Below are 22,956 nucleotides of genomic sequence, written 5' to 3'. Positions count from 1 at the left end.
AAACAAAACAAAACAACAACAAAACAAACAAACAAACAAAAAACATGACATTGGCAGAAAAGTAGTCACATAGACCAATGGAATAAAATTGAGAACCCAGAAATAAACCCACATAAATATGGGCAGATAATTGATAATTTTCGACAGAGGAGCCAAAAATATACAATGGAGAAAAGACAACCTCTTCAATAAATGGTTGTAAGAAAATTGGAAAGCCATGTGTAAAAGAATAAAATTAGACTGCTATCTGTCACCATGTACCAAAATTAACTCAAAATGGATCAAAGACCTAAACATAAGACCTGAAACAATAAACTGCATAGAAGAAAGCATAGGTACTAAACTTATGGACCTTGGGTTCAAAGAGGATTTTAGGAATTTGACCTCAAAGTCAAGGGAAGTAAAAGCTAAAATAAATGAATGGGACTATATCAAACTAAAAAGCTTCTCACAGCAAAAGAAACCATCAACAATACAAAGAGGCAATGAACCAAATGGAAAAAGATATTTGCAAACAATGCCTCTGATGAGGAGCTAATATCCAAAATATATAAAGAACTCATACAACTCAACAACCAAAAAACAAACAATCCAATTAAAAAATGGGCAGAAGACCGGAACAGACACTTCTCCCAAGAAGACATACAAACGGCAAATAGATATATGAAAAAATGCTCAACTTCACTATTAGGGAAATGCAAATCGAAATCACAATGAGATACCACCTGGAACCTGTTAGAATGGCTATTATCAACAAGAGAAGTAATAACAAGTGTTGGAGAGGTTGTGGAGAAAAAGAAACCCTCATACACTGCTTGTGGGAATGTAAATTCATATAAACACTGTGGAAAACAGTATAAAGGTTCCTCAAAAAATTAAGAATAGAATTACTATATGTCTCAGCAATCCTTCTTCTGTGTATCCACCCCAAAAATATGAAAACGTTTATCTGTAAAGATATATGTACCACAATGTTCGTTGTAGCATTGTTCACAGTTGCCAAGACATGCAAACAACCAAAGTGTTCAATAGATGACTAGATAAAGAATGTGTGGTGCAAATACACAAAGGGATATTACTTAGCCAGAAGAAAAGATGAACTACTGCCATTTGCAACAAACATGGATGGATCTAGAGATTATCATACTAAGTGAAACAAATCAGAAAATTCGATTTCACTCATATATAGGACATAAAACTGAAACCAACAAATGAACAAAAACAAACAGACAGACAAAAACTCATAAACACAGATAACAGTTTAGTGGTTACCACAGGGTAAGGAGTCAGGAGAGGTAGAAGAGGGTAAAAAGGGTCAAATACATGGTGATGGAAGAATATTTGACTTTGGATGGTGAACACACAATGCAATATATAGATGATCTATTATAGAATTGTACACTTGAAACCTATATAATTTTGCTAACCAATGTCACCCCAATAAATTTAATAAAAGTAAGTAAATAAATAAATTGCTGTACTAGCAAAAAAAAAAATTTGAAAAAGACTAAAAACATCGTTTCAAAATTCTTTAGGTGAAATTAGAAGCATGCAACACTCAACGTGTAGTACATATGATAAAAAAAAATGCTGAGTGCGTTTAAGAGAACAACTGTTAAAAGTATAATATTCAAAGAAGGACAAATGGTGACAAGGCACTTGTGGCCTTACCGTTTCCGGTAATTTTGGCGAAATTCGCAAGGGTTCCTCTTGAGCATAAGGGATTCTAGTGGAGTGCACCGTAAACTGGAGAGCCCAGTCAGAGTCTCAATGTGGTTTTCAGCCAAGGATAAATGCTGTATCTGAGGTATCTTTGGCAATTGTTTGAAAGATGTGAGATGATTTTTGTTCATATTTAAAACTCTGCAGCTGGATACAAAATATAAACAGCTTGTCATTTGTCTCCTAAAGAGGGTGGTTAAGTACCAAATCTTGCATAGGACTAGTATGCTTCACCTAGACCGTAACTCCTCAAAGGTGTGTCAGTGATGCTTTCTACAAATGTGGTTTGTAAGAAAAGAGAAATGTTTACATTAAAATATTAAGAGAAAATAAACAGGATATATAAGACTGTAAGCTTGCTGAGGGTAAGAATCTGTTTTCTTTTCTTACATACACACTCAGTAATTGACATGGTATTTGGCCCATGGTGGATTCTCAATACATCCTGAATGAAAGAGTAAACGGCTGCATATAATTTCAGCAATAAAAAGTTCACACGAAGACACATGGTAACTTGTGACGAGTATTGCCTCTAAGTAGTGAGATTATAGTTATTTTCTTTCTACTTTTCTGTACTTAAATTCTATATTGAGAAAATAGCATTTTAGAGCAGGAAAAAAAAGCCTGTTTTATATAAAAGAAAACTAAAAGATGTTTCTGATTTGGAGAAGAAATGTGTGTTAGGCATTTAGGTTGAATACATTTTCCTGACTAATAATGCTTCTCAATACTTTTTCCTTAAACCCATTATTAGGACTGCGCAAATAGAGAATCTATTCAAAATCTATCACTGACACCTTGCCTTAAGAAAAAATTCCTTTATGTGTAAGTTGGGATTTAATATCCAGAAAGAAACACAAGGTACTTTTTATGAGTCTTGCACCCCACAAAGACAATTGGTAAATGATTATTACTAATAAAGACGATGCTAAACAGTGAAAGGACGGCCATGCACAATGGCATTAGAAAAACCAATTCTATTAGAACCCACCCAGGCTTCACTATAATTATTTCACATCTATTATTTTCATTTTTCTTGTTTCCTTCCATCCCTCTCCATATGGATATTTTACACAGTCCAATCATATCTTTGATAACTTTTGGTTTCTACTCATTTCCAAGTTACATAATCTACAGTAGCACTTTCGTACTAGGACGGTTTCTAATTGAAAACTCAGCCCAAGCTCTTCTTGTGTAACTGCTGTTCTCTCCATTCTTCTCTGAAATCTGTTTTCTCTCATCTGCCAGTCGTTCTTTTAGTTTCACTGTATATCCTGCCACCTTCTCAGCCTCTCAGATTCACCCCATCACAGATTCTGAATCAGTAACATAATGTTAGAGGAGAAAAGTGGCAAACCAAGTGTGGTTTTGCCCCTGGCACAGAAGGGAAGGAGGCTGTTATGATACATGCATCAATTTCTTTTTCTCCCATAATACATTGATTTGGCAGTTATAAAGTTTGAATTGCAATTATATAATTTTACATTATATTTCCTATTTCTAAAGAATGAAAGGTCAAAAGAATATATCTAGGGAATGCTGAAATTAGGTCAAGTCTTTTCTTTAATGATTGTCTCTCTCTCTATGCATTAGATAAGATTTGGAGGTTTAGTGCAATGGATTAGATACTTTAAATAAATTATTTCCTAGTTCAGTGTTTCTAAAGAATGCTATGTTATTGAATTTTTTTCTTTGTATGTTTATTTAAATGTGTAGTAGAACAATGTAACTAATGCATCAGTATTGTATCCCTAGAAGAAAGTCTGGGACTAAAAACTGAATAAATCAACATCAGAAAATGCTACTGATTTTTTATTTATAACAGTGGTTTTAAGTTTTTCTTGAAAAATTTTATTGAGCTATTTTTAAATTTGTTATTTAAAAAGATCATGAATAAAATAAAATGCTATGTGAGTCTATCTAAAATTTGGAAGGGGCTTTGAAAATGACCGAAGATGCCCAGACACATTGCCAATTCTGACACTTCCTCTGTCTGCCGGACTGTTTCCCTTTCCTGTGCCACTGTGATGGTCTCTTCTCGTTGCCTTGTGTCAGCCCAGGCTCAGAGATGTATCTTAACCTGTTCTAGGATTTACTCTTCCTTCTGTAGCTGCTCAATTTCCTTCACCTCTTAATTCTCTCCTGCGGACCTCTGTGTGCCCCTCCATCTGTTGCCAAGGTTCACTCCACCAACTGTCTATGAAGCAGACATTAGCTCTCTACACAAAAGGCTCTCAAGCAATCCTGCAGAATGAGGTAGCTTATGTTTAACATCAGAAGCTGGGATCCTGGAAGACCAAGGAGTCTATGTAACTTTGTACATTTTTGGTTTGTTTCTGTCGATATTCTGATTGACAGGCCCACCCTTCTGACTTGCTCACCCACCCCTCTGATTGGCAAGCCCACCCCTCTCTTAGAATGTGACCTTCAAGCCAAGACTTGCATCAACTACAGTAGTCTTTCCCCACAGGTGTTCAGTAACTATGATTAAAAGTTTCTGTCTTATAACAATAACATATATATATATATATAGTATTTCCAGTTTACAATGCAAGGGACATGGCAAGGTTTTCTGCCAATATGATTCTATGATTACAAATTACTCCCCTAAAAATTGATAATAATAATATTACTTTGGAAAATAATAGATATTTTTCCCTCAAAGATGTAACATTTTGATATGTAAATTTCCCTTTTTGCCTTGCCCAGGTATCGTTTAACACTATCACCTCTAAGACCTGATCGTATGAGGTAAGCCACAGTATGTACAGACAATGGTCACATATCCCCAAATAGCAAAGATTTCATTTTAATTTAGTAACTGGACATACTAGAGAGCAGGTACCTTGGCAATCTTATGGCACTTAAATCCACCAGTGAATTATCCACTAACCAGAGGGTTTCAACTCGAATTAGTCTTCTAAGAATCCTGTTAAAATTTGCAACTTGGTAAGGGTCCCCCAAATCCTGAAAGGAAAGGTTCAAATTCTGAAGGGGAAAACAAAAAGAAAAAGCAAGTTGTCAACTTTTCAAAATAGTATTAATTAAGAATATGTTGTATATGTTATTTAAACACAGTGGTTTTCACCCCCACACACACACTTTTTTTTTTCTCTCTAAAATATTCACACTTCCAAACAGTCACAATTTTGTTGCAGATTCCCAAGGTAGTGAGCATGAAGATCCTGACCAAATCCTGATTAAAATTGCATTCAAGGTTAGGGGTCAGGGAGAGGGCAGGGTCCTCAAACAGATTCTGAAATTCTCTGAGGGTAGAGAGTGGAGAGAATAAAACTTTGTTTGGAAATTACTGATTTAAATGATTAATTATCTTTAGACTCCTTGGAGATACTCAAAGATCGCATTTATAAAAGTTTCAGAGTAAAATACCATCATTCAAAAGATGACAACTATGATTTTGTTTCAAAGTAACTAGGGACATATTTAAAAATCACTTGGCATATTTCAAAGATAGTGGATATTTTACTTTTGCTTTTAACATCGGACAACTTTGATGTAAAGAAAATTAAAACCACTCTGAGTAGTAGCATTGCTCTTAAAGGCTCTATTGCCAAAACTTAACTTTACTTTTTATTTCCACAATTTTACCATCAATTTCTGTAATAAAAAAATTATTGAATAAGATGGCAATCCTCTTTTTAAAAATTTGAAGCAAAATATTTGTTATCTTTAAAGAAATACAGAAATATCTATCTTTAAAAAGATCCCTAAGGTCTTGGTATTTTTAGACATTAAACATCACAAAATTTGATACTTTAAGTTCCATTTTCCAAAAGTATAAAAGGTCTTAATTTTGAAATAAAATAAGAAATGATAAATTATATCTATCATTTCTATATTAAATGTCACCTCCTCAGATAGGCTTTTTTTGACCACTATTTCCCACTAAGTTCTCTGTGATAGTTTAAGAGTTTATTTAGCCATCCTGTTAAAGTATAGTTATCTCAAGACCAATTAAATTTTCTGTGATAATTTATTAGCAAGCCTCCATTGGCCTTTACAATAAATCCATGGTTTCAATGGCAGCTATAAAGAGTGAACGCATATATACTCTGAAATGATTACCTCTAAAGAGAGTCCTGGGAATGGAGGTCAAAGTTTTAGGTGTATTGTTTAAATTTTTCAAATAAGTAGGGGCATTGCTTAATATTTTAAGAGTAGAATGTATGCATGTATTATGTAAGAATAATTTATTTATTTATTTTTTAAAAGAAAGCACTATGCTTGGAAACAATATTCTAATTTCATATATTTTACTAACAAGTTGTGTGACTTTGGGCAAATCATTTCTCTTTCTGAACTTTCCTCTTTTGAAAGGAAGGAGTTTAGACCAGAACCTCTTTGAAACTCCTTCTTAACCCCTAATTCTATAATCCTATGCCATTCAAGACCAATCTATGAAGAAAAAGAGGCATCAAGAGACCCCAACAAGCAGGTTTTAAACTCAGGCTCATTTTCAAAATCTTCATGAACAACTTGATTGCTTCAGAAAACAAATATATGGGCATGACACATTGTTGGGAAGAAGTTGATTGACTCTTTTAGTGCTACCAAAGCGTATCCTTCCCAGTTAAATCTTTAGTTCTCTGCCTAAATATGACTTGATCCAACAGGAATTAATTTGAGTAATTGCCCCAAAGCTTTGTAGTGAGCAGGCTGACTAAATGCAGGACCTATTTCCATGCTAGTGGCTCAGTCAGCAGGGTCTTTTCAGCACCAAGAAATCACAGCTCGTATCCTTCATTGATTAAAAGTTTCATTTGTCCAGCATTGCTCTCTGTTCAGACCAAGCTGGCTGCCCCAGCTGACCAAAATACATTGTTCAAGGAACTCTAGACTGCACCATAAACTCATGGATAAAGATTATTGTCCAACAATTGACTTTAAAAAAGAAAGAAAAAAAGAAAAGGAACAATTTTCTCAACTATTTCACACTTTTCCAAAGTTCAGCAATATCTGGATAAAATAAAGTCTAGAAAATAAGTAATATGTCACGATTTAGAAGGGATTGAAAAAAAAGAGATGGAGAAGCCCCAATACCACCAGTTTTAGAGAAATCTCTAAAGAGATGCTTAAACAATTCATCCTGGTAATTGCCCTTAAAAAAATGTCATAATTTAATCAACGAGGGAAATAGACTTTTTTTTTCCTGTTTTTAAAGCTCTCACCTTACAGTCTTCCCAGTTTTCTTGTAGCCATGTTTCGCATTTGGTTTTTTCAAGGACTCTTTTCCTTGGAGACAAGACACACTCCTCCTGTGTGAAGAGCAACTCTTCTGCAGAAGGTCCTAGGCAAAAGGTCACACAGTGAGATCTTGGAATTAGGTTTCAGGCAAAAGGACAGACAGCTTCATTTGATATTTGACGGGTTGTTTTAAACTTCCATTAGATATCAGACTTGAGGAGACATTATCTGTGAGCAAATAGTGTGTGCAGTAACAAAGAGTTAACTTTTAGCCCTACATAAATTGTTTCTAGCACAGGCAAGTGAGAAGAAATCGCCAGTATAGTGAATTTAATCTTCATGTAATTTTCTGTTTGGAGATGTGAAGTCACTGTGTTTCCCCATTTAATTAGTCATCTGGTCCTACCAGTTTTTCCCTTGAGAATCCGTCCCTTCATTTTCAATGTCCAGACCCTCATTATTTTTCTACCTGAACTGTAACTATGTTCTCTTGGATCTCTTTGTTCGCAATCTCCTTTCCCTCAAAATAAATGATACAACTGCCATCCAGCCTTCCTAAAGCACAGCTTTTACCATACGATCTGCATGTTCAAAACATTTCAGAAATTTCCTATTGCCTACCAAATAAAGATGTACCATTCTGGCTTGTCAAGCAAGGTTTCCCACAATTTTATCCTAATCCTCATTTCCAAACTCATTTCCCACTATTTCTAACCCTATTGTTCTCCAAATCAGGTTTGCACAAAACTTCCAGGGTTAGGGAAAGGATATCCTATGCCCAATCTGGAGTTAGCTGCTAGGTAATTGTATAACTCCAGATGACTATTTTTAATTTTCTGAGCTTCAGTTTTCCACATCTGCAACAATACAGGAAAAACTGGAATCAAGAACCCAACTTGAGGTGAATTTGGCGAGTAAATATGTTTGTTTGAAGTTCATAATGCTGTATAAAAATACTGATATCTAGTACTTTTTAATACCAAAATACTATCATAGACCGACATATGCTATCTTATTGCCAGAAACCCCTACACTCTATTGTGCTACTCCAGACAAACTTCACTCTGCTATGATGTCAACCAGACCCCCGGCAGCAATCCTAAACTAAATGATTTCAATTCCCTCCCAACTCTAACATATTGTGTTCGCCATGAGTCATATCTGGGACCAGTTTTACACACTTCTAACACTCCATTTTTCTAAAATGCATGATTCCTCTCACTTCAAGGGTGAAAAGAACCCAGAAAGAGGATACTAAAGGCATCAGGAACAAACTTTGTTTTTGTGGCAGGTTTGTCTGGGCTGTGGTGGGAGACAGGGAGTCAATTCGTGAAGGATTTATGGAAAGCAATACGAGAAAGACTCCCATATTTCATTATTTTTGACACAAACATCAGTTCTTTCATTAGGCGCAGGTGGAAAGCAAGGTGTAATCTGCTCTTTCAGGCATTTCTCTCATAATAAACTATTGCCAGCCAGGAAATAACCAAATCCTGAAGGCAGCAGTGTCCCAATCAATTTACAAGTAAAATGTTCTTGTGTTAGGAAACTCTCTTCTTCATTGATTAGGATGATTGGAGTTAAAAGTCATAGAACTGGAAAAACTGGAACAATCAGCTAATTGACTGAGAAGCGCTTGGGCTCTATTGTCTTTAACACCAATACCCAGTTTGATAAGTTTCCTTGTGCAATATATACCCCAGAGTTTATTAAACTTTGCCCTATACTGTTCGTTTGACTTCTATTGATCTTCTGCTCTTTCAATTATTTTTTTTAAAGCAGTTTTCAAAGATTTCTTTGAAGGTGGAGGCCAAAAGTCACATCTACTGTAAAGAGTTGCATTAAATTGAATTATTTCTTTTCTTTTTAAAATCAGATTTGATTATAACTGAGGATATATCTTAACAGCCGAAAACTACAGTTTGGAATATCTGACAGCCCAGGGGTGTTGGGTTTCCCCTGCTCTCTCTGAGACTGTTCTTGGTCCCCTCACTGGATTTGTAACTCGTAACAACAGTGACTGAATTAGTTTGCTGAGGGATTTTCAAACCGAAAGTATTTATTCTTTAAAGGATTTCCACCAACAGTTTGCTCTTTTGCTTCATTTAATTGGGAGGAATTGTCAGTCTTGATCTGGAGATCAAAGTCTTGGGAAATTGCTGTTTATCACACACCAGATAACCTTTCTCTTTTTAGGAACTCTTCCTGGATGTACAATGGTGCAGTTGAGACCAACTGAAGTAGTTTTGATGGGTGTTTCAGGATCTAATCTAGAAGGACGGTAATTCTTATCAGAATGCTTTGAAAAGCATTTGTTCTCCTCTCACACACACAAAATAACTTAAACACAATTAAGGGCAACAAACCAGGGAGATCTATTTTTTTATGGTTTAAGGTGATGGGATTTTCCAATATTTTCCATCCCCTAGATCATACTCCATTCTCACTAAGCAAGAGATTGTGTGTTGTTAATGATCTATGGCAGGAAAATGGGCCTTATCTCTGTGCAGAGATGTGTCCTCAGCATGAATGGCCACAATGGTCATTGTGTGGGATTGGATTTGTTGAGGGATGGCCTCAGCACATGACCTGGCTGCTTAAATCAGGGAAGGAGGGAGGCCATTGGACTCTCTTTACACGTTTTCAGTTTACTTCTCCTACATTTTATTCTCTGGTCTTCCCCTCCAATTTCTTCAATTCTGTAGTTCTCTCTAAACCTCACTCTCCATCTGTGTTCAGCATACAATTTATTTTCTCCTCATGTGGCTGCCACAATCATCAGCTACCTCCCTCACACATGTAAATGTCAGCACACTTACTTTATCACTCTTCTTACTTTGTATTTGAATTTCTTCCTTCCCTGCCTTCCCCTATACCTCCTAAACTGGTGTGCCTCATTGTATGGCCCTTACATAATCTGCACCAGAACTTCCTGTGATAATTCTTACAAAGGGAGATACTGGGTCCCCACTCCATACTAACTACATCAGATTTGGGGGTGAGTAGGGCCTGGGAACCTGAATTTTCACACACCTCCACATTCTAAAGTTTAATAGCCAACTGAGCTTAGCCCACTTTAGCTTCTTATGTAGCCCTCTCTTCCTTTTGCTGATGAATTCCTTACATATTTGACACACTGCCTCTACTTCTTCTGGTCTCATTTCTTCCAAATTCCCCATAATTTCTTGCTCTTTGAAAAATATTCTAAGGTCCCCAAAGGACAAATCTAATTTACCTCTAGTTGGACTATCTACTATTATTTTAAAAAATAGGAGTCAGTGCTTAGCTGCAAATAAAGCTGATGGTTAAAACATAAGAACCTATTTTACTCATTTTCAGAAAATGATGCTACTTAGTCTCATTCTTTTGTCAACTAAGTTTGAGTAAAAGAAGAAAGACATTGTGTGAGTAAAGTAATGCAGGTGAGAGGGGGAAATGAGCAGATGAATATATCTAAGCCACTTTTTTTCTAAATCAATATTGTAATTGTACAATGTAACTGCCAGTCTGCAAATACAAATGGAAGATTTCCAAGATATTTGATCTTCTATAAAGACTGAATAATCACTGAACAGGAATGATGTCTAATGTTATTTCATCAGCTTATGGAGGATGCAAAAGAGACATGAAAAATGCATGGCCACTGTTCTTACATTATTTATAATCTATTGAAAGTTACTTACAGAAACCAAACTATAATCTTCCTATACTAACCAATTATGTATATCAAGGCTGCAGACCATGATTCTTCATACTGTCACAGTAATTTTCATATAAAATCTTATTGGATGAAAAAGGAGTATTAAAACATTGGTTATTCTACCAAAGTTAAAATGTTTAGTAAAAATATAAAATGAGATGACCTGGTTTATTTACTCTCTTTTGATACTTTAAAAAAAAGTGCAGAATTAAATCAGGTTAAAGTCATCCATTGAAGTCACAGTGTTATCCATGATCATGAAATATAGTAAATAAACTAACTTTCCAAAAAGCTCATGGTTAAATAAGTTTAATATCCATATGATGGAAATATATGCAACCTTTAATAAACATGTTTTGGGTAATGTTTAATAACATGGAAGAAATACTCACAATATCAAGAGTAAGTGGAAAAACTCAAGAAACAAAATAGTTCATACAATTCTGTAAAAGAATTATATTCATATAATGCTTTTCAAAGAAAGCCTAAATGGAAATAAAAGTCACAATGACTATTTCTGGATGGTTGAATTACAGGTTCTTCTTTATCTATTTTCCAGTATTTAGTACTGAACATTTATTATATTTATAATCAGATATTACAATATGCTTTTAAAAGTGGCTTCACTATATTAACAATACCATGCTCTTGAAAAAGGAAAATTTTCTACCTCCAAGTAATATTTTTTTATTTCAAGGAATGTCTTTTAATTTGAAAAAAAAATCTACTCAGAGCTTGTACACAGAGAATATACACATTTGTTCTTTTACCTTCTCTTACTCTTGGGCAACGCAGTTGACTTCCTTGAATGTCATGTTGTTCTACCTTGTGCCAAGTGAGGTACTTAAAAGAATCTGAGGGAAGCTTTAAAATAAGAAAGAAGAGAAACATCACCTGGCAGTATATATTTCATTTAATTTTATGTGTAAAAGAGATGCAAATCCATGCCAAACATTCAGCCACACAGAACTCCGAGTACCTAATAGTGTGCTTGTAGAAGTCATTCTTTTTCAACTTTGCATCTCCAGTGCCTGCAACTGATCTATGTTTGATGGTAAATATATAAATATATGTACCCATTCACGAATCCACTTTACACCACCTCTGACACATCGTCCTTTAATATTTACTCAGCTCATAAACGTGAGGAATCTAATCCAATTTTAGAAGAGTTCTAATTGTTAGGAGTCTTCTTTCTATGGGCCCCAAAGAATCCATCCATGTGTGACTACTATTTTAAGTGTTGCATAACAGCTATGATCTTGTTCCTAAGTCAATCAATTATTACTCACAGATCATGGTTTGCAAATTGCTACACTTCCAGGAAGAACATGTGGTTCTCCTTGAGACGAGCACCAATTTATTGACATTGTTCTTAAAGGTGTAGCCAGTAGTAAATGAAACATTTCAGGTCTGGTCATCTTTGTTCCAGCCAATATATATATTAATGACCAAAATACGTTTCAAGGTCATATTTTGGGCAATTTTATATTGTTTACTATTATTGAGATGGTAGTCAGTCACACTTCTTATCTTACATAGCTTATGCTAGTTTCAAGGCTAACACAAGCATAAAGATATATCATTAGGAAAATAGTATGTGGAATACATACACCACAGATTCATTCTTCTGTTAGCCAGTGTCATACACATATACAAACAAACCTAGAATATTTGATTTAAAGAAATGTCAATAAAGTATTTGGAACAACTGCATTCATCTCACAGAGCAACATTTCACAGAGCTTATGCTTTTTTTGAACAGTAAACCTATGTGACTAACAACATAAAAAACATTTCCACTATTAAATGAGCTTATGAGGCTCTCGATTCAACCAGGTTCAGTATCACTCTTTATTATCAGACTTCTCACAGACTTTAATATTCTAGTATATATTGTGAGTCCGTACTACAAAGGTTTCCCCTGAACTTTTAAAACAAAGAACCTTTTATTCTTGGAGCAGCATTTGGGACTGTGCAGCTTATGAAGCAGAATTGGGGCAAAACTGCCTCAAAATAAATTGGCAAGAGGTGGCTTTTAAATGATCATTTAGCTTTGATCTTTTATTTTAATTACTTACTTACTGAATGGCCTTGGTTGTCCCAGTAAATATCTAAATACCTTCGTTAAAAAAAATAGAACTAGTAATAATAGCTCTTTACCTTATTAACAATAATACTAAAATATTAATGATTGAGCAACTCTTTGAGATAGACTGATGATTTGCTAACATGCTTTCAAGTGATTTACTCATTCTTTAGAACTATTCTTTAAAAAACTAAGAAACACAAATACATTTTAGATTATTGAGGAATATAGTTCGTGGACTATTTTTGGTTGCTCAGTTTACATGTTTATAGAGGCTTCTTTTCCAAACTGTTATGTGTTTTTTGGAATTTTTTTTGTTTGTTTGTTTTTTTGCTTCTATCACAGAATAAAAACTTCTTAGAAGTTAAATTCCCAGGAGTTGCCACACTCCATTACCTTTTTGTGCTTTTTCTTGAGGCTCCTGCTAGGAATAAAAAGAATCTAGGCTAAAGCTATATTTGAGGAGAACGTTTTTCAACTGACATTTAATTTTGTGCAAAAACCTCTTTATTTGTTTTTTAAAGGAATTATATGTGTGATTTTGGTATTTCTGACATTGTAGGAACATAAGTCATTGCTTTTCTTTGTTTATATCCATGTAAGGTTGTCAATGTGTTATAGTTGTGTGACTTGTTTCTTCTTAAAGGAATAGTGAATATTTGTGCCTTACCCTGATCTTTTTTCTTTTTTAATTCTGATAGACCAATTGACTGATCTATTGATTCAATAAATGTTTTCGAAACGAGTATGCTTCATTTGATTCATTTATTCAAAAATATATGTTGTGCTTCTTAGGCACTCTGTCATGCACTGGGGATACAGAGTAAAATAAAATGTGGCATTTGTGCTTGAAAAACTCATTTTCTATCATTTGAAAGCCAGACATATAAATAACTCATCTTGATCCAGTGGGATAAGTGGAACAATTGTAGATAAAGGAAAGAAGGGAAAAGCCCATATGATTCCACTTAGATGGGTCAGAGACAAAGTCTTGGTAATGGTGAGTTTGGAAAGGGAAAATCTTATGTTGTCAACAAAGGACATTCCAGGAAGAAAAAAACATATATCTTAGACTAGAGACAGAATTTGAACTTAGTGAGAGAAAGGAAGGAATGTCATTTTTGTTTTCGTGTTATCTTTTCCACTCATCTCTTTATCTTCCCCCACCCCAGCTTCTTTCCATTTCTCCTCTGAGTTGGGATTGAGAGTTTCAACCTTTCATTTGTCCCCCAATTGAAAGGGTTTATTTATACACTTATTAAAAAGTGATAAATATAAGATAAAGTACCTTGTATAAATTTATCTTTGGGTAAAGGGCTAATTAAAAGTATTCACCTGGGATGATATTCCAGAATCTGAACGTGGATGAAATGTTCTGTTCCTTGACAGAGCCGACCACTTGTGTGACTCACTCAGATCTGAGCTGTATGATGAGTTAGATGGATGAATCTTCTCACTGTTTGTGTTTAGACCTGAGGAGCTGAGTGAAAGAAAATGTTTAAAGTATTGTGTATCTCTTTTAAAGTCTTTAAGTATAAATACCTTTGTATAAAATGACAATAGCAATAAATTTTAAGTGCCAACTTTCCCATTTAGAGGAGAAATAGATGATACCCTAGGAGTTTACCTAGATCTTAGGACTTTCACATCTTACCATAGTCCACACTTTTATGGCTAACAGTCACTTAAGATAAATTGTCCCCAAAGTTAAGGGTGTCTATGTAGACTGCATTTCTTAGAAGAGTAGATCTATTGATACACACAAATGCACACACTCATTTATGAGATATGAACAAGGAAGTCAGCCCTCATATTGGAATATCATTCCTGGCAGAACTACCACTACAAATGTGGCACAAGCGAGCCTCTGTAAGCTCCCTGTTGCTTTTCCCATCGAGCTGGGTCTTAGGATTTCCCTGAAATTTTCTCCAAGCCTTTTAGAATTGCTTAAATTGGTGGCAAAGACATTTAAAAATCAGGTTTTTCAATCAATTTTACTCAGTTGGCAATACTACTCAACCATTTCAGTTAAGAACAATCCAGTTCTCTCTGAATTCCCATTTTTATACCACTGAGATATGTCTTTCCTGCTCTCCTATACTAATTCTCTGACTTAATATTCATCGTTATTCTTACACTTTTCTCTTTCTCCCCAACAGTGCAATTGGTACTGTATATTTTTAAGCCAATTTTAAAATAATATATAAATATACCTCTTTATGTTAAGTAAAACTAGAAATCGTATTTCTATTTCTTGCCTCTTTTTACTCTTGATCATTTTTCAGGCTCCATGAATCTTAAGAGACAGCATTCTATATTTTATGGCACAGTTATTGTGCCCCGGTGGCAATTTTGTTTACAAAAAAACTATGCATTTCTTGTATATTGAGGTTGCCTTCATGAGCATTTCTATAATACAGAAATGTCTTCCATTTTTCATTTATTAACTGAGTGGGTACAGTAAAAGAGCACCACCATTACATCATACTCTAAAAAATAGCATGACTGTGACATTAAAACAACAAAAAATATATACATTATCATGGAGAAAATTATTCTTCCATCTGCCATTAAATTTAAAAAAAAAAGAATTTTGTCTTATGTAAAAAGTCAGAAAATATATGCCTCTCATATCTTCTTTCACTTGAGCAATTTTTTAATAGTTTAGGTATTGTTTCTTGAAATTATGTAAGAGTATCTTGCCTTAGAAACAAATTAGCAAACATTAGAACAGTATTAAATTGTGCAAAATTTATTATTCTTGAATCAGGTAAATCCTGCCATCTATAATTGGAGTTTTGGGCAACAATCAGGGAGAAAGAATTGGGGGAAAATAAAATATCAGGGGTGAACGGCAAATTAAACTTACTTTTTTGGTTCATTTGGTTCATTAAAATCTGCTAGCAATTTTATACCAAAATGAAATCAGGGAAATAAGAATAATGAACATGGCTGAATCTTTCTTCAGCGACTAGTGTTTGGTGATTTGAAACTTCAGTCAGTGATGGTTACACAGTCAGAAACTCAGTTAATAGAAAAACCTGGAAGTCTCCCCCTCCCTTGTTTTTTAATCTAAAATGTGAGAAATGGTCTTATTTTTCTTATATAATCTTCCCAAGGCAGGGCACGGGGGAATAATAAGTTCACATAATTAAAATATTTGATAAAAGAGACATAGTTGGTTGGGGTTTTACCGTGCTTTCCTTTCGTAGTGCTATAAGACTAAACAGAATAGCTTCAAGGTGAAATTAAGTTTAAACGTAACTGAAAATTGCCTTGCTAGCTTTGTTTACATCAGATCATTTTTTGAGTTTAAACTAGAAGAAATCTTTATGCCATTATCCTGATGAATGTCAGTCATTATTAATAATAGAAGGTAATTAAAAATTTGCTAACACAATAGGCAACTAACATCCTCCCCCCGCCCCCATCTCTTTGTCTCCATCTCTGTCTCTCTGTGTTCAGAATGATTGATGATTGATGATGAGTTTCAACTAAAGACAAGATTACCTGAGAAGATTCTAATCAGTAGAGGACTAATCTTCCAGTGTGAAATCTGTTTGTAGGCCGCCCAATCTGGTTTTCTCCCCTCACATTCTTATATTTCTCCTGGTCCCATGACAGAGTGTAGTGGCAAAGGACAATGTGCTGGGATGTTGTGGTGAAAACTTTGGGGCATGCTCACAGTCTTGGCTCTGTTACTTCTATCACAAATCCCATACGGAAATTTTCTTAGCCTGCTTTTTTTTTTTTTTTTTTTTTTAATCTCAGCAAAATAAGATAGTTTCTGATCTTGTAGTTTAAAAAAAGAAAAGAAAAAAATAGGACATCTTCCAGGTTATATAACTAATCCCAACTCCTCTGTCAGTGCCTTAATGTGCACATCAATGTTGGCAACATTGTGAGATCTAAGGAATCCTGTGAACCCTGTGAATCTAAGGAATAGTTACTACTGCATCCTTGGGCAAGACACTGCATTCTTTCGTCTTTAATAGTCAGATGATGATGTGGACTCTACCTGAGGGACAGCGTTTTTTTGTTTTGTTTTCATTTTGTAACATTATTGCAATGATGACAGTTACTACTACTACTATCATTTCATTGTTAACATTTATTGATCACTTTCCATGTGCCAGGTACTGTAGAAGAGCTTTACATGGATTAACTCATTTAAGCATTGAAATCACCTAATGAAATGAGTAATATAATGATTTTGATTTTACAGATGAGGAAACTGAGGCACAGAAAGGTGACAATAACTTGCCCAAGTCACACAAGTAAATGACCAAGTAGTTTTAACTACTAGGATTCAAATGAGATTCAGATAAGCTACTGTGGTTCTTTAAATAACCGTAATGTTGTATCATAATTAATGTGCAGTTATTAAGGAAAATCAATAATATTAGTTTTTCCCATTCAATTGCCCCACTTAAGTACGTATAAATAACTGCACTAGTTTATAGAACACATAAATCTGAGCAGTTATTATTTACTGAAAACAAAAGTTAAGCCTTCAGTAGTAGAACCTATGAGAACACTATTACAGATAACATCAAGCTGTTTTTCAAACCCTCTTTTACTTTTCCTCCCTAAAAGAACATAAAACCAGACACATGCAGTTCAGTTGGTATATTGGTTTACCCATTTTTAATCTTTCTGCCTGCAGTGAACAAACAGTTATCATAAATTGCAAATCTAAACCCTTATGAAAGAAGAATTAATATTATTAATGCTCTAATATGAGGCTGCCACGGAGAAGATGCCGCAGCTAAAATTGCATGGCATTCATCAGCAGTGATTTATAGTCTTTAAAGTAGGTAACACTATCTGAATTGGCCATCTACACCTGGTTTTAAAAAGTGTAGAATGGCCAACAAGAAGGAATGAGGTGAGCTGAGACTGCTGGATGATAAACAACAATAATATAACTCATCAATTCATGGGCACCTTTCATCAGAAGATTGCAATGTCCTTTACAATCACGAATTTATAAGCCTCATAAATTGCCAGCTGCCACAGGTGCTATCTGTTTAATTAAAATGTCAAGTTGGTGATTATGTAACTTTGTAAGGTGAGTGAAGGAGGAAGTGACAGATGGCCTACTTTTTATGGTGAAGCTGAACTCTTGAGTTAAAGGAAGCAATCCAGAAGGCCAGTGGGCCCCTTTCAGATACCTAGGGTTGTCAAAATTGTATTGCATATGACTCAATTTCTAAATGTTCTACATATATTTAATGCTGCATCATGAGAGCTTTTTTTTTTTTTAGGAAGGAAGAAAATATCTCAATCTTATTTTTCAGTTAGCAAACTTTTCCCAAATCCTTAAATTCCCTCTCTCCCCCTAAATAGAACTAGGTTCTCAAATTTTGTGGGATCTTAAAACCAGGAACTTCTGAGGTACAGGCTAGAAACAAATCACCGTGGACTCTAGAGCATTAAATTTGGATGAAAGGAAATATCAAATCAGCCTCTTTAATTTCTTTGACAATTATTTTTATTTTTTAAATCCAGAATTCCTGTCCTCTCTATGCCTGTATTTTATTCATTTATGAAATAAGTAATGATTATGCTATCTGCATGCTAAAGATGGTAACGAGATGATAGGGAGTCCTCTGAAAAGAATTCTTATAATGTCAGGAAGGAATTTGATATTACAATTTAGTAGTTTTTGAAATGGCAACTTAAATATACCCGGTTTTTAAATTTGAATGTTATTATGTTTAAGTTTCTATTGGATCCAAATTAAGAACCTGAAATGAAACCAAAAAGTGAGTAAATAATAATATAGCAATGAGCTGTTCTGAAAAACTATGTGCTTTACAGATAGATATTCCAAAAATATTTCAGTCCCCAAAGCCTAGGATTTTAGCAGACAAATCTTAAATTATTTAGATTGTCCATTCTAAACTCATATAATAATATTATAATTTTGAAAAACATACGGCTAAAATTGTTATTTTTCTACTTCTATCTGAATGAGTCACAGTTTAATTTTATGTGACTCTATTTGTATTCTTATTAATTTTGCATGTCTCTGTGGCACCCGCCCCATGCACGTTCCTATAAACACAAATAGGCACCCAAATTAAGGTACAGCAAGAATAAAAGAACAAACACCTGTAAAAGTTCTTCAGAGATAAAGCTTGTAAACATCAATAACTATTAGTGGGTTTGTGACATTTATAGAAGCAAAACATATATTCAAATATCAGAAATAATGAAGGTGCAGAGACTGAGATACTGCTATGCTGCCTCTACAAGATCATATTTAGAAGTTTTTACAACTACTAACCACATATATAGCTGCTACTTAGAAGATTTTCAACACTTGAGGAATGTTTTACTACTCCATATGCTGTTACAACTTTGAAAATTCAACCACATACAACACCACAAGAGAGAAGAAGAATATAGGCACTAAAGAATAATATGGGATGGAGCTAGGTTTTGTGAACAGAGGTAAAACTGTAAAATCCCCAATAAAATTGACTGTATATTAGAAAGATGTTATGAATAAAACTTTTGTTTCTTGATATGCAGCAATGTGATTGAACAAAAATACTGGCACTAAGAAAACTTATCCTTCCTTCCTCCCTCCCTCCCTCCCTCCCTCCCTCCCTCCCTCCCTCCCTCCCTCCCTCCCTCCCTTCCTTCCTTCCTTCCTTCCTTCTTCCCCAATCCCTCCCTCTCTAAAATAATTTTTTAAAGATTTACTAGTTTATAAAAATAGTGCTCTTAAAGGTCACTTTATACAGACCTCACAAATAAACCTCTTCTTGGCACAGTGTAATAAAGGGTGTCGGAAAACAGGGAAAAATAAAGTTTATAATTCTTTACAGAACTTCTACCCATTTAAAAACTATTACTTCACAAGTCCATTTCTACAAATTATGACATAATTTTTAACATTGAAATCAACATGATATCTAGACACTGAGTTTGCTAACAAAAATAGAACTTCTATAATAGAATTGCTTTGGCCTCTAAATCCCTACCTATACGTGCTTCCTCTCTCAACTATAGACAATAAATGAAAGCTACAAATAAGTTTCATACAAATTTTATGAAACCACAGTGTACTTACGCCTGAAAATTAAAGGTACAACTCTCTTTTTTAAGCATGAGAGTCAGGTTATACACCAATATAAAGACAAAAATATTGTCTAATTATCAGCATGATTTGAGAAACATTTACAAAATAGCTATGAAATTTAGGAATGAAGAAATAAGAATTGAATTTTTGCCTCTTTAATATGATTTGTGGCTTTAATGTGCTAGTACAAGCCCTGTTTTTCTGTGGTAGGTTTTCATTTAAACTTAAGTAATAAATATTAGCTAATAAGGAATAACAATTAGCCAATTGATATTTCCTTTTGGTAATCTTGTCTATTTTCATCCTGAAATTCACACATGCTCTCTTAAAGAGCCCTGTGTGTCTATAGGTACATGTCATTACTAAAACAGTAAACCCACTTCCTTCTGCTATAACAATGATCGCAGAAATTGCATTGTACTTGTAACCAGTTGCACCATATTAGGGAAGAGGGTGGCAGTAGGGTTTGCTTCTCTCCCAAAGCAACCATCATCACTAACACAGTTGCATGACTTTACATCTTTAAGTGACATTGAACCCGGTAACACAATCTATGTTGGTTTGTTTTCTCTCAAGTAATGACTTAGGTTACTTTTAACATTTCATTTTCTTACCTCTCAGACATGTCTTGCCGGTACATAAAGTCCCTCTGGCCTTCATAGAGCTATTTTCCTGAAGACATTTTTCACCATGCTCCCAGGAGAGTGTATGAGAGCTGTCCACCAAGAATCTGTAGTCTCTTTTGGGGGTCTTCCATGTGTTCACCGTGACCAGGGAAACAAGCTGTAACTTAGCAACATGACCCTTCAGGAGGTATTGTTACTGATCTCTTAGAGCTCATCAAAGAATCCCTGTGCTCCTGGAGCAGCGTAACACTGAACTTCGTTTCCAAGGAATAGTCTAAACTGTGGTATAAGTAAACCTTGACAACAGAAACATAAATGACAGCAGAGGGAACAGACATCCACAGCATCCCTTAAAGGTTGCTGTCTGCAGTTCCATTATTTCTTGAATGGTTTGCATCTGGCTTGTGTTTATATGAAGTCATATTTGTGCAATACATCCCTCAGTATTTGGTTTCTTGCTTCTGTTCTGTAGTTTCAGAACCAGCAAAGGAACAAAAAGGAAATTATCTAATTCCTACTTGAACGTTGCTCAAATAAAACTTCTTTGAATTAAAGAGAAGGAATTCTGCCTTGTTCAGTACAAGACAGAAATAATAGATTTTTTTTTTTTCAAAGCAAAGTTTTACAACTTTTGACAGAAAAGGGAGAGACTATCATATTATATTCTACACTCATTTATTGGTCCAACAAGTATGCTCAGAGCGCCTGCTATGTACACAGATGGCACTGTGAATTTTTAATATCATGAGCTGATAAAACAAAAGTCCTCTCTACCTGAAACTTGTATGTCTTCTTTCCACAAACTGAAAAATGTTAGAAGTATTTTTGAGGACTGAAAAACCATCGTTTGCCAAAAGCACAGCAAATACTGCCATAGTCTTTACTGCTTCAGGGGAACAAGGCATTTAGGAAATATTTTTATTCAAAATCTACTTTCAAAACATGATATATGGCATATCTTGGAAAACCCATTATTCCTTTTTTGCTGTGCAGTGGTGATCCATCCATAGACTGAAAAAGTTTTAGTAAACTTATGAGTGAGTTTCATATCAAAAGAATGTAACATATTCTTCTTCACATGAAATTTTTGTTAGAACTTCAGTTTTATATATACAAAATGTTGCAGGCTGAAACTTAGCGTAAAAACCTCTATGCTAAAAAAAAAAAGTAACATATTTGATAAAGATCACAAATTGATTTGTTTCCATCCAAGTTAGTATAATTTTTTTTAAAAACTATCAAATACCTAAAATGTTATGTCTCAATTTTCTGTAGATTTTCCCCACAATGGGGTTAGAGAAGCCAACTGTCAGACATTTTTTCACCCTTGTCTTTTCTAAGCACTGTAGGAATTTCCCCAAGTCCAAAAGTTGTAGACTGATATTATTCAAAAAATTAATTAGTAAAATAAATAAATCACAATTGGTCTTAATCTATCTTTTTAGCTTTGTAGCCCATGACAACTACTCCACACCTCCCGTTCCTCAGACAAAAGCTGTGTAATACTTCAGTGGTGTGATTCTGACTTTTCCTTAGATCATGTTGGGTACTTAAAAAAAAATCCAATGGCCAGGGCCTTCCCCAACCAAATATAATAAATAAGAATGTCTTTATAAAAGTGAGCAAGGCCCAGACATCATAATGTTTAAAAGGTTCCTGTCATATACCTTCAAATTCTTACTTACTTGCACCTACCTCTGTATAGCAGAAGGTGGTTCATGACCACGAGTAGTCTCACTTTGAAATGTATAACCACTCACCTTAAGGTGTTGTCTGGAAATAACACTATGTTCCCAGATCTGTTCTCTCCCTCAGTCTCCCAGATGGTCTTCATACCTTCTCCTCTCTCTTCTGACTTCCACGATCTCTGACTCCATCCTCACTCTCACCCAAGAAATCAGAAAAGAATTTCCACAGTATACCATCATCCATTATCCATCCGTTCACATCTGCCCAACCGTTTGTTCTGTTTTCCTCTCTTTAACAGGTATGACTTATAAATTCTTCTTTTGTGGATCAGATTCTAGCCCTTCCTCTCTACCCGAAGCCATCGATTCTCTCCCTTCTGTATCAATTTCTCCTCTCTACTGAATCATTCCCACAAAGATAATAAATGCTATAATATTTGCCATTTAAAACAAAACATGCCCTTCAATCCACTTCTTCTTTCAGTTTTGATCCCATTCCTTTACGTACATTACAGAGTGCAGGAATAGTGTTAAAAGTATTGTCGTCTATGCTTGTTGCTTCCAATTCTCTTCCCCACCTCTAGTGAACTCACTCAAATAATGTTTTTATTCCACTACTCCACTGAAACTACATTTGGCAAGGTCACTAATGACTTTCAAGTTACTAAACCCAATGGTCAATCCCTAATCCTTATTCCCTTTATCTAGCCACTGCATTTGAAACATAAAGTTCCTCTCTTGTCCCAGAAGCACTCTCTTCATTTGGCTTCTAGGACTCCATGCTCCCCCGGTTTTCATTCTACTATATAATCTCTTTTGCTATTCCTTTGTCA

The 22,956-nt window shown here is 34.8% G+C and overlaps 1 protein-coding gene across 1 annotated transcript; it reads right to left on the bottom strand.

Annotated features, from left to right (window-relative positions):
* Positions 1–1,667: 1,667 nt before the first annotated feature.
* On the bottom strand, positions 1,668–20,649 carry LOC109449114 (uncharacterized). The gene is made up of 6 exons (XM_088794345.1): positions 20,424–20,649; positions 14,052–14,196; positions 11,398–11,491; positions 6,912–7,030; positions 4,568–4,710; positions 1,668–1,869 (listed from the first exon to the last, which is right to left on the bottom strand). The coding sequence occupies exons 1-6, from the start codon at positions 20,447–20,449 to the stop codon at positions 1,668–1,670; spliced, it is 729 nt and encodes a 242-aa protein (XP_088650471.1). The 5' UTR covers positions 20,450–20,649.
* Between the last annotated feature and the right edge of the window lie 2,307 nt (positions 20,650–22,956).

This window comes from Rhinolophus sinicus, chromosome 17, assembly GCF_057876585.1.
Source record: "Rhinolophus sinicus isolate RSI-liver-muscle chromosome 17, RSI-T2T, whole genome shotgun sequence".
Lineage (NCBI taxonomy): Eukaryota > Metazoa > Chordata > Mammalia > Chiroptera > Rhinolophidae > Rhinolophus > Rhinolophus sinicus.
The sequence above is the reverse complement of the archived record's forward strand: the minus strand, read 5'-3'. Positions and strand labels throughout refer to the sequence as shown.